We start from the raw sequence: 13,303 nt of genomic DNA on the forward strand, positions 1-13,303 counted from the left end.
TTCTCTCCTCTCCGCGATGGATGGATCGGTCTTGGCGCACCCGGGACGTTTCCTTTCGATGGTGCCACAAATTTGGCCACTCATTTGCATACCGAAGCCATTACGGGGGGCGGGGTGACCATCGAACGGGGTGTCCTGCGTTGGTCCGGGGTCCGGAGCACCCGGATAATGAATAGTTCTTTTCCGTTGGGCCCGTTTTTTCCCGTTCCAGATCGAGCAGCACTTCCACATCTACGTCACACTGTCGGCCGTATGCATCGTGCTGGCCGCCATCTCCGTCCCGGCCGGGCAGCGGGCGGGCAGCAACGCCCGGAGGCGGCTGCATCGGGAGCTGATTGCATCGGTGCTGCAGAATTCCATCCATTTCTTCCAATCCGTGCCCCTGGGGCGGATCATGAATCGGCTCAGCGTCGACATCGCCGTCGTCGATAAGGTGAGACGCTTTGTGGGGAGGTACCATGTGAAAATCGGTTCCGTCTTCTGTGCTAGCTGCCAAATACCCGGACTGGCAATTTTCCGTACCAGGTTCAGGGAAATGCAAATTGATCCATAAATCAGCGTCCGGTTGGTAAAGGGGGGTGTCCTTCTCGATTCCTGTGATCCTCAAAACGGGATCCCATACCGATGCGGGATCACCCCTAACTCTCCTAATCGCCAGTACAAGCCCTCCTCCCTTACCCCCTCTCAAACTCTCTCTGCTCTTCTACTTTTCTCCCCCCTTTTCACAGAAAATCGCTGCAACAAGTCAAAAGCTGCTACAATTCATCCTGCTGTGCTTGTGCGCCGTACTCATAAACAGTGTCGTAACGCCGTATTTCATCCTGTTAACAATACCAATTTGTGGCATTTACTACGTGGTGCAAAAATTCTACCGTGCCTCGTCCAGGTAAGCCGAGTTCTTTGGGATTACGAGAATTTTAAGATGAAACCCGTTTGAGCGGGATTTAGTTGGGAATATGGAAAGCTCCAATTGATTGCATCATTTTAAGATCTTCTATAGAACTCTTGGACCACTAGTAGTTACACATTTTTGTATAAACAAACATCGATAACGTTGGATAGTGGATTTCCAGCAGCAGTTAGCGAAGATCTAAATTAATAAAGTAACTTATTATGAAGTTTAAAATATTGAGGAAAGATCATTTTAATGTCATTTATTTTGTTTTATTTATTCATCATTTTATTCGCATCGTCTAAAACGATTCGATTTGTTTTACTATTTATTCCTAAATTTTTTTGGCAATCTTTATAAGCCATATGTTCATTTTAATGTTGTTCCTTCCTTTTTTTTTATTTCAAAAGCGTTTTCAAAACATCCGCGTGTATTAGACTAATTGAAGTCAATGCGAAAATCTAGTGGTGTCTTATCTATTAAAATAGTTGTAGTAATATTTTAATTAATTAATTATTTCAACTTTGTCATTTCATTGGTGGAAAATCAACGAAAACAAAACCAATACAGGGTTTTAACGAAAAAACAGCAAAAAGTCCAAGTTTTATGATCCCCTTTGCTTGTTCGGGTTGTAGTTTTCCCTTTGTCAGCTGAATTAGACACAGACTGGCTCTGGTACAATGAAGTTTCTCATCCGTTGACAACCAATTTATCGTATGTGAAACATTTACTTACTGCACGTATGATACTACCCATGCACTTCTTGCACATGCACAAACGAGTGCACTTGCAAGGACGGTTGATTCCATTCTTGGGAGACTTCTTCACCCAGCGGAAAGTGGGACCTTCGGAGACGAATGTTTTATCGTCCTTTGTTGCCGATGCTAAGGAAGGAGAAGCGAGGAAGCGGGTGGAACAGACGAGCGTGTACAAACTTCAACCCACCTCGAGCAGCTTCCGGGTGTATCAAAACTTTGTGTCGAAACTTTCCTACCCGTCCCGTACGGACCAGAAGTTTGCGGACCACGTTGGCGAAATACGGCAGTAGCACCAAAGGTGCCGACTTCGTCTAATATCTAAGTCCGGGTGGCCCAGATCTAAACCTCGGAGGACGTTCTTTGATCCACAAGGGATGGGTGAAAGATTGCGATGCTGCATCGTGCTCCCATGGGGGATGACAACCGAGAGTAGTTGATTTATAATTTGCGTAGAGAGTGCTCTCGCACCCAAGAACGAACCTTGGAAGGGCGCGAAATACAAATGTGGTGCATCAAAAGTTATTTAACTTTCATTGCAATTGATTACAACTTCCGGGTTTGCGGGAAGTGGCTGAGCCTTTAATTGACAGCAGGGGAATCGGTTTGGGTTTGGTTTCCCGGGACCTTGGTGCGACAGGCCGTGCAAGTTTTCGAGTTCTTAGGCTTACCATTCTATGGCGATATGTTCATCGTATGCGTTACTTCCATTTTGATTGCGGCAAATTGTAAAAGATAACGTTAGTTATAGCCTTAGTCCTCGCTCCGGGGTCACAGTATTTTCCTTTCGGAGTTATTACAATTCTCGGCATGGGGTTTGGAATTGGTTCCATCAAAGAATGTCTGCCTTGGGCGAATTTCGGTGGTGTCGAGATCTTCTTGGCAGAAGTCAAGAGGCATAGGATACCGGGTGAAAGTTTTTCTCCCTCGACAGGAACTACTCTGGGGTAGAGTTCTTCCCGGAATGACGTGCGAACACTCGATACGCCCCGGTGACTGCCTTTGTAACGAAATGGAAAGCTAACGCCGAGTTGCCATGGTCCCGGTGGAGGAGGAAGAACAAAACACGGAGTCGGGAAAAAGTGCATGCGGCTTCTGTTTCCGATGAGATTATCTTTGTATGTGCACTTTCATCGCCCCGACAAAGGGGGCGAACACGGGGATGACACATAAGTGGTATCGTTAGGCCACCGGCCACACGGTACGGAGCCATGATCTATGGCAGGTTGGGTTTTTCGTCGGACCGCCCGGAACACGTGTTCATCGGTTGTCCAGCGTCAGCAGCACCCGATATATATATGTGTGTGTGTGGTTCGGACGGACTTCACACAGGACAGGAATTGACATGGGTCTCGTTAGCCTGAAAGCTTCCCGTAGGTCTGGGAAAGAGTCGAGTTGGTAAGTTTTGCCTGTCGGACGCCTTTCCCACTTCCGTTGCGAGAAACACGTGTCCGGTTTTGGGTTGGACTTGGCAATCGGATCAAGTTAGATTACTTTTGTTGGATTTTTCTAAAATATTAACCTTCGCACAGGCCTTTTGCGCAACGGATGTAAAACTTGTGCAGTTTGGAGCCACGTTGAAGTTGGCTGAACTGCCTTAGATTGAGGGAGGAAAAACAACACGAATACATTTTTCTAACAAGCTGGACATTAACTTTGAAGTAGCGGCTAATTGGGTTCGCCGAACATCACCGGGTGGTGATGAATGAAAAGTATCGGTTACCTTGCTGTACATTCGAAAAGAAACGAGTTCCTAAGTACACTGGACGTGGGGGGAAACTGAAAGCATCGGAAACAACCCCCTTACCTCCTCTATCCTTGTATTCGAACACCATTTCCGGTGAGTGCATTAAAGATGAGCACCGAATGGAAGAGAGCGAGGTCGAACAAACGGGGGGAAAGTTTGCAGCGGAGAAGATAATTGAAAGAATCTTTCACTTCCGGTGCACTCCGGGAATCCGGAGTGGTTGGACCGACCGGCTATCATCACGATCTTGGCGAACATCGGTCGGAGGGAGGTTTCTTTTCCATTTTTGATTTCCCTCCCTCTTCTTTTCCGCTCGACAGGGAGCTGCAGCGCATCGAGAGCATCACCTACTCGCCCATCCTGGCGCACTTCTCCGAGACCATCGAGGGCGTGACGACGATCCGGGCGTTCGGGCAGGAGGCACGCTTCATGGAGGTCCTGTTCCGCCGCATGGAGGCGAACAACGTGGCGCAGATAGCGCTCAACTGTAGCAACCGCTGGCTGGGCATCGCGCTGGACTACCTCGGGGCGGCCATCGTGTTCGTGGCGATCCTGACGGCGCTGATAACGGCCAGCCTGCGCCCACACTCGACCAGCTCGTCGCTGATCGGGCTGGCCATCAACTACGCCATGCTGGTGCCGATCTACCTGAACTGGGTGGTGAAGCTGTTCGCCGAGATGGAAATGTATGGCGGTGCGGTCGAGCGGATCCAGTCGTTCATTGAGACGGACGAGCGACGCGGGCCGGGACGGTTGCGAGCGGCTGATGACTTCCCGCGCAGGCACCGACCATTCTCCAGGGGCACCTCGGTGGGGCCGGGTGGAGCCCAGTCTTGTTCCTGTAAGTCTCGCGTTCGCCCTGCCCGGCGGAACTATCATTCCCGAACCGATCGATGTTTGTGCCCCGAACGGGGTTTCATCCGGGAGTCAGTAGCTTCCCGGCATCGGGTTTAGCAGCGAACGCAACTTCTTAATCTTTGATGAACCATTCCAACCCCGGCGGGGACAGTGTCAGTGCTACTGGTAGTGATATTTTCCCTTTTGTTTCCGCCATGAAGGGACTTCCTGAATTATCCATCGTCCTTTCGTCGGGAATATATTTCCTCTTCCGTCCGTTGGAGTATTATGAAGGAGGAATAGATGATGGAAAATCATATCGATTACATTCTGCATGCGTAATGCGCGCAGATGCCGGAGAGTTTGTCGTGCCAAGCGCCGAGCGAAAAGTGCACCAGAAGAATTAGTACCCTTTCCGATCGAAGCGCTCCGGGAGACCGGTTGCATTGGAAAAGGTTTCATTTCATGTCAAAGGTAGCAGGTAGCGTACCTCCACGGTGACAGAGTTGGAGGAAATGATCTAACTATTCAGCATTCGATTTTGTTCGGGAAAACTGAACCGTCTTCCGTCCATTAAACAATTCATCACTTTTTACTCTTTCTCTCTCTCTCTCTCTTTCTCTCTCCCTCGTCCGCCAGATAAAAGCGTCCCGATATCCTGGCCACTGAAAGGCGACATCGTGTTCGAGAACGTATCGTTACGGTACGAGAATCAAAAGGAGAACATAATCGCAAATTTGAATTTAACCATCCCGGCGGGCCAGCGGGTAAGTGAAAGTCGGGTTTGCACAGAACAACACCAAATGGCACAAAACAAAACACGCTCTCGTATCTCTTGTTGCACCCACACCCGTTTCTTACCGATGGTGGTTTCCATTGCTATTGGATGCTTCTGCAAATCGGGGAGGTTGTTTCCAAGAGGTTTCAGAAGCGTCCGATGGCCAAGGCTCTGTTCACCAGGTTTTCGCAGAGCAGACAGGGAATGCGTAAAGAGGATAGCCTGTGCTTGTTTTACCCGTGCACATCCACACCCTCGACAACGCCGTACAATTAATTATTTAAATGACTACTTTTACACTGCCCAGCCATGGGACAGTCGGTTCCGGCACCGGAATGGTTCCGATAACTTCCATGCTCTCGCGATAGTTTCCATGCCCGGGTGGCAACATCGCCAACTAATGGACTCTTCGGGTGGAACCCGGGAACGGAAACGGGGGATCTCCGCTTACATCGGTGGGCGAGTGGTCTAGGGGAATACCCGGGATGGAATATTTACTAAGAAGCTCCAGTTAGAGCACATCCGGGCAAAAGGTTGAAGAGTGATTCACCGATCGAACCCAGAACCCCTCGCCGATAGGGACGGAGTAGCTTCAAGGATGGTCCGAGGACCAACTGGGAAAGCGATGCTGAAACGAGAAATTGTAAATAAATGGCTTTCCTGCGATAGTTCACCTTACCAGGCTCTCGTTGGTGTTCGCTTTCGAAACATACCGTCGGGGTCGGGAAAAGGGTGGGTTGAATTGGTAACTGGAACGATGGGTACCGAGCGCGGGGTGGAAATGTTTCGTAGAATCGGGTGCGAAATTGATGACTAGGAATTAGTCCGTTCCGGTTAACAGCTTCTTTTTCAGACACCGTCGACCGTCGTTAGATGTTCCTGTGCACTTGTCAAAATAAATAAAATGTTCCGAATGACAAATTACGAAATTAAAAACTACTTTTCCACCAGTTCACACTAACGATTGAACGATTGGACTGAACGAGTGCTACCACCGTTTTTCCACGGCGTTGCCATGGTTTCCATCACCCAATCCTTGCACTTGTTCGCTGACGTGTGTCAGTTGTCAGTTGCGTCCCCGGAGTGGACTGTTTGCCAGCGGGTTGGATCGAGTGTTCTAATGTTTTTCATTTGTTCCGATTGTTTTCCCTTTGCAGCTCGGTATTTGTGGACGCACCGGCAGTGGAAAATCGTCCCTTGCGCTGGCGCTGTTCGGAGCGCTGGAGGTGACCGGGGGTCGCATTCTGATCGATGACGTTGACATTGCCGGACTGCACACGGACGAGTTGCGCTCGCGGCTCTCAATCATCCCGCAGGAGGTGATGCTGTTCGGGGGCAGCGTGCGGGAAAATCTGGACCCCCGGGGCCACTTTTCCGACCTGGAGCTGTGGAACTGTTTAGAGCTGGCGCAGCTGAAGAGCATTGTACACGCGTTGCCAAACGGTTTAGGTATGGCTGCGGTCCAACTGGAAATATCAATATTGAATCTGATTTCTCCAAGTTATCATTTATTTAGCTACAACCTTATTTTAATCGAATTAAATTGCTTGTGAAAATTATGAGCAAGTCGTCACAAGCGTTCAAGAAACACGTTGCCCGACCAGCGTTTGCCAACTTTAACCCTCAACAGAGCGCAATTAATCCAATCTGTTCAACATGAACCTAACCCCCCGATTGCTTCCTTTGTATCTTATTTTCCACCCACGACTCCACAGACACAAAAATATCCGACGACAAGCACTACTTCAGCAGCGGCCAGCGGCAACTGTTCTGCCTTGCACGGGCCATCCTCCGTGGCTCGGTGTGCCTGGTGCTGGACGAAGCCACCTCGTCGCTCGACACCGACACGGAAAAGCTGGTGCTCCAGGCGGCCAAGAAAGCGTTCAAGGGCCGGACGGTCATCACGATAGCGGTAAGGGAGTGAGGGAGGGAAAGTGTACCTGATCGTTGTCGGAAAGGGTGGGTGGGTGTATTTTGGATTTAATTGCAATTAATGTTTTGTGCCACGGTTCCCTCTTCCCGGCATAGCATCGGCTTCACTCGCTGTTCGACTACGATCGGGTGCTGGTGCTCGAGCAGGGCCGCATCGTGGAGGACGGATGTCCGCGGCAGCTGGCCGGGACGGCGGGCAGCAAGTTCGGTGCGATGCTGAAGGCAAACGATCACCAGCAGCACTCGATATTGGAGGATGATGGGTGAAAAATGGGATGGCGATAGCCGAACACAACCGGAAGAAGGATGCAGATGTCAACGAACCTCCTTGGTTCTAGAGCCAAAGGAATAATTAATGCTCTTATATCCGATGCTTCGACAAGGGCGAGCCTTGTTTAGGGAGGGAACATCGAAAAGATGTTGTGCGATGTTGTGTAAATGGATCGACAAATATAAATACTTCAACAACACTGTTGTAATAAAAACTCAACGACCTATTTTTTATTCAAACCGGAAATTTTCTCTTTTGTATGATAACAATTAGAATTTACCATTGAGAAACAACCGAGTGGCCAGTATCTACATAATTTAAATTATTTTAATTTTGTATTACACTGCCCAATAACCTGCACGATACCGTACGTATAACGTAAACCTTAAATCTGCCTTAATTCTCTGCAAAAAAGAGCTTGAAAATTTAAGCTTAAGTAAGAATATTAAAAAATAATTGTATAATTGAGCAAGTTTAAATTTACGAAGGATTCACGCCTCACATCTCTATTAATTTTGTATAAAGTTTTCGATACAAATTTATTATTATTATAATTATTACGAATGCAAAATTATTATTCATGAAAAATCGCATTAAACACAATATAAAATTACAGTAAAACGGCTTGAATGATTAATCAATGTTCTGTTTTTTGTCGAATTTTAGATAGTAGGAAGATGTTATATACATTGCAGCAGACATTCAGCAGAACAATCCCAAAAAAGATTCAACGTTGAAAATCGGCGCTTGTCGAATTTGATGGTTGGGTAAGGGTAAGATGGTTTGATCATATCTACCATTAATTTTGCTACTTAAATAATACATCATATGTCCATAAATATGTACTTCCCACGAAACAACGATGGCATCGATGGTAAAAGATATCTTCACCACATTTGAAATAAAGATAATCGTGAATGTAATTGCATATTGCATCGGTTAGTTCGAATCGATAAATCTACGTTGCAATTGCTTCTGCAACGAAGACCATACCTTTGCAAGAATTTTTATTCGATTTAGTAAAAGTCGATGGCTAACGAGCTAAAGGAAGCAAAGATGATTCGCTGCACTTCAAGTAAAATATATCAAGTAACCAGCAGCAGGGAAATCTCGCCGCAGCCGTTCTCGCGGAGCACGCACGGAAGATGCAAACGTTCCACTTTCGGAAAAACCACCATGTGCGCAGGTCGGGCCGGAAATGTTGATCGCCGTACGGATGCCGTTTTCCGTTTGCTGCACGATGCACTTAATAAAATATTCAATTCAAGTACCGTCAAACCATATGAGGACCGTTTCGCGAGGTGGAGATGCTTTTTTTTTGTTTTATCCCGCTTCCGTTGGAAGTTTTCCGGGTGCAACAAGGGGAGATGGCGTGCGGCGCAAGGTAGCAACTCGTCTGGTTGGTTAAGGGTTGAAGATGAGATTGTTGCACAGATTACAGATTACTTTCATGGGGCTTCGGCAGGTTCTATGCATTATGAAGCGCCCATGAACTGGCAGTGAATTGTAAGGATTGGAAGATGGCTGTTTTCGTTTGTTTTTTTCCTTGTCGAATTGTTAAACGGAACCAGCTGGTAGCTCGTTTTATTTGGTACAAGTTTTTTGCACCCAACATTCCTTTATTCTGGTTGTCTTTATGTGGTTTTTATCTCAGAGACGACTTTCTGTAAACTGCACACTTTAGTCCGCAAACTGTTTTCACAAATAAAACTTTTAATGACTTTGCTTTTTTCATTCTTAGTTTTGTGTAGCGTTTTTCAGTTCTATTTTCTTCAAAATCACATATTCATTTGAATTGATTTTTGTGGTAAATTATATTTTGTGTCAAATATACTATGAACTGAATTAAATAATTTAGCTAAAGGCAATTGCAACTGAAAATCAGGATTGGTTTTTGGCCCAATATGTTATGAACTGAATTAAAACCACAACTATTTAGATAACAAAACGTTCGTGGCAAGTCAACACAACAACTTTAAAAGTAACCCATGCCAAACTCATCTATTTGCATCGGACACCCTTCGCTGGTTTGATCCTCTCGCAAAAGAGCCGGTCGCAGTTTTGCAACATTCTTGCGAACAGATTTTCCGCAGAATTTTCATCCATTTGATCGGCGGCGGTCGTTTGGCGGGGCGAAGGCGCTTCTCCCGCTGCGGCGCTTTTGTCTTAGTGACGATTTGCGCCTCATCCGGCCCGTGGCTTTCGTAATCATATTTATGCATGGTAATGACACAATTTCCATGCTCCGCATGAACCTGTGCCTCCCCTGGTGCTTTTTGGTGTGGCTGGCCAACGGTACTGCTCGTCCGCGGGTGGGGAGCGAACCGTGTCGCATAGGAGAAGGGGAGGAGGGAAAGAAAAAAGAAACGAATACCCAAACAGTGCCGCTCGGCTGAAGGAGCCCAAGGAGGAATAGGACAAGCGGTCGCTTTACTAGGGAAATCGTGGCCCATTCGTGGCCTTGGCCGAATCGACAAAACCCGGCCGTGAATGGCAGGCAAATGGCACTACGGATTTCGTCCCGGAATCCAATGGCCTTCGCACGGGAGGCACACCACTTGGAGCTCGGAGAATATCCGGCGTTCGCCAGTTCCGGTTACTTTGGCGTGCCATGGGGCGCAAGGGCTCGGTCGGGGCAGCATAAAATATGCGCTCGATAATCATGCAGCAAAAGGGGGGCTCTGATAGTGTCGTTCATTCTGTGCAGCTTCTCGGTCACGGAGTTTATGCAGCGTGAAAATGGTTCAATACGCATTAAGCCGCAGACGTGTGTCAAAATCAAACTTCCTAGGGAGCGATTACGGCATTGAGTCCTTGACTAAACAGTTTAAATTCCAACAAGGTTCTCGATGGTTCTTTGTCGGTTATTTGGATTTATTCAAATTTTACTGTGGGTTGTCAACGAATTTTACTGTGCTGTAAAACACAAGAAATGTTTATACTTGACCAGAGATGCGAATAAATACACATTTTTTATTTATCACATTAAAATCTTGTTCAAAATTATCAGATTAACTGTCCTTTTATACTTTTTATACATTGAAATAAATTTTTCATTCACCTGTGTCGTAACTCGGCATTTTGTTCCCTACCTGATACAACAGCCCCTATTCAAAACCCGAGATTTTCCGTTGTTAATGTACCAACGCTGTTTTTGGAACGCTGCACAGAAATAATGATTCCCCCGGATGCCGCGTGTAAAACTGGCGTCCAACTTTCGCACACTTTCCCGAGCCAAGGGACAACCACAGGGTTGTTCATTTGACGGGCTGTTTTTGTTTTCGTGCAACGGAAACATTATGCGGGTGTTCATTAAGTATGCACTAATGACAAGTTGCGAGTTTTTGCCGCTCGGATGAGGATGCTCTTTAGAAATGCAGTCAAACATTGATGGCGGAAGGAAGAAGTTACGGAACATGTTAGTTTTACTGCGATTGTTCAAACCACATGACAATTATGTTTTGTTTGCTAACATCAAATTGTTTTCTGGTTTTCTGTATTTTTAATCAAGACATTCTGACGTTTATCTATTCGAGTTTAAACACAGTATTGATTCGGTTCTACTCTTAAAAAGATGCCTTTTCCATCTGTTTGAATTGCGTTTTATTTTATAAGTTCAGATTGTCTATATGGCATTCTCTGAGGAGTAGTAAAACACAAGCCTGCAATAAGTTCTGGAAGAATTACCGTTACCATTACTATCATTATTACGATTATGATTATGATAGCGACCGGCAAGTCGCAACGGTGAAAGAGTGAGCTATTTTTTGCACCCCATCGAAACTGGTTTATGATCTACTACAAGTGCCATAACATACACCACTAACCGAGGGATTTTTATGCACACCCAACGGACTGAGTTATCAAGAAAGGAACGGCAAAAGAGAGGAAAAAAGTCCGGAACCGTATCGTATTAGGTCATCTTTTATAAATTGCATTCTGATTTACGACCCGCAGACTTGAGCGACGGAATAGTGCAGCGTGCAGCAGAAACGACGATTGGAACGACCAAAGCAGATCGTTATGTTTCACTGCTGCGAGATGCGGAAAGAGTTATGGAAAGAGGGGAAAACTGTGTGGAAAAAGCATCCCGGTCAGTTTTGGTAGCCGTGAGAGATCTGTGAGTCGATCGGGACCAGTTGGCTGGAGTTGGGTTTTTATTTTTATGTTCGACCACAGATTACAGGTTTTGCGCTTTTGCCTGGCCAAATAACGACATTGATTTGATGAAAACAACTCGTAGTTGATGCAACTTTTTCCGCCAGTCGAGTGCTTTGAGTTCAGAAGTTAGTACGATGGAGTAAAAACATCCGGAAGGATGGAAGACAGTGCAAGATAACGATGAATACTTGTTTTAAAAGAAGTAATTTTTATGTGACTATCTTTATTGTGGATTTCGTTGATGTGTTGGAAGTTTTTACGCATTCCTATCATATTTGAGGATGAAAACCATGAGTCATATGCTTAAACAATTTCCGCAAACTATTTATAATTATGGTTATGGGTTTACTTCAAATGGCTTGATAAAATAAGAAAAGTGAAAGTATTGTATCGCCCTTTTATATTAATTCACTTTCTTTACATAATCTAATCATTTATAAGAAAAGTATAAAACAATATGATACAATGAGGATACAATTATTCCAATGCAATAATAGGCTCGGTCCTAAAGCCTGCGGAAAATCTAATCAAATCAACCACTAGGATGTTGACGCCCCACTTCTCGCCGGACTCATTAGGCTCATTAAGTCATTCGTTACACACGAGCACGCGATGCTCATCATAATTAAGCCTTCACCCTCCCCCCTGTTTTGCCCGCATTCCGAAACACGATAACGCCAGCAATGCAAACCATATCTCTGCCCAACGGCTGAGGCGTGACAGATCCATCCGCAGTGGATTTGATGTGATTGCTAGATGATTTCCCGATAACACCGTTGGTGTAGCTACAGGAAGGGGGGCTGATTGGGAGTTTGCGAGTTAGATAAGGGACGCTGCTTTACGATCGAAACCGCGGTGACTCCGATGGTCGATAAGCGATGCGAGCGGCACGTGCAAAAGTTGCAACAAGTTGAACCTGTGTATCGCGAAATGTTGCCCCTTAGGGCGGCCGTTATCACAACATTCGGGTGACGGATTTAACGAGTTTAAAGGGAACGATGAAAAGGAACTGCAAAACCAATAAACGAACTACGGTAACGGTACCAACAGTTGTGCAGTTAGTCGTGTAACTAACAATATGATGTAATTTATGAGTGTTTAGAACACAATATTTTACTTATTTATACCAATTACGATCGAAACACGGCTTTTCTTCGGAAAGATATATATTTTCCTTTTTTTTCCTTCCTAGTTGCTTATTCCTGTAATGGTGGTATGGTTCCTATTGTTGTGGTATCGCGTTCTTATAGTGGAGATAGTACTTGGAAATGACTGAATATATTTTGACTGTGACTTATTTTTGTAGCGTTTTTCAAAAAGAATGGCAAAATTACTCATAAACCAATGCATTTTCTTGGTCATAGACAACTGCATTGGCCTCATAAACCTCTCACAAACCAATTTATTTTGCATTAATTTATAGCCTTAAGGAAATCATGGCATACCTTATAAATTCTTAAGAAATCCGGCCGCCTGTTGCACAAAATATTAATTTTGGAGCCTTAATTTATTACGGAATGAGAAGGTTTATCTTCTAAACACTCTGCGAAAAATCGAAGAACATTTCATAGAACAACAAATACTTCCATTGTATTTATTTTGTGCTAGAGTAAGTACATTACAACCACTATTGGTACTAGCACCACTCTAAGTGCTCTTACACTACCACAAAGTTGAGAATGTATGATGATGATAATGGGAAGGCTATCTACAATTCGTGAATAATCAATATTTTTGTAAAACAAGACATAGTTTCTACTTTCTATACTATTGAATACTAAATTTTATAATACATAATCCTGTTTTGAAATAATTTTTAGGTTTTCTTTAGTTGTTGTTTCCCAACGATTTGATTTCCAGTTCTGCTGTCCATGAACATTAAAGCTAAAATTACATCACTTTACATAGGAAATTCGTTGGCACAAAGCTG

General features: G+C 45.1%; 1 protein-coding gene across 1 annotated transcript in view; it reads left to right on the forward strand.

Moving 5' to 3' along the window:
* LOC131264164 (ATP-binding cassette sub-family C member Sur) overlaps nt 1-7,430 on the forward strand; it is a 44,275-nt gene extending 36,845 nt beyond the window's left edge. Inside the window, exons 18-24 of the mRNA XM_058266452.1 lie at nt 212-433; nt 729-886; nt 3,715-4,235; nt 4,871-4,998; nt 6,167-6,458; nt 6,725-6,921; nt 7,038-7,430. Of these exons, the coding sequence (XP_058122435.1) occupies nt 212-433; nt 729-886; nt 3,715-4,235; nt 4,871-4,998; nt 6,167-6,458; nt 6,725-6,921; nt 7,038-7,208 (1,689 nt within the window). The 3' untranslated portion in view covers nt 7,209-7,430. The remainder of the gene's footprint in view (nt 1-211; nt 434-728; nt 887-3,714; nt 4,236-4,870; nt 4,999-6,166; nt 6,459-6,724; nt 6,922-7,037) is intronic.
* Nucleotides 7,431-13,303: the final 5,873 nt, after the last annotated feature.

The sequence above is a fragment of the Anopheles coustani genome, chromosome 2 (assembly GCF_943734705.1).
Source record: "Anopheles coustani chromosome 2, idAnoCousDA_361_x.2, whole genome shotgun sequence".
NCBI classification, from domain to species: domain Eukaryota; kingdom Metazoa; phylum Arthropoda; class Insecta; order Diptera; family Culicidae; genus Anopheles; species Anopheles coustani.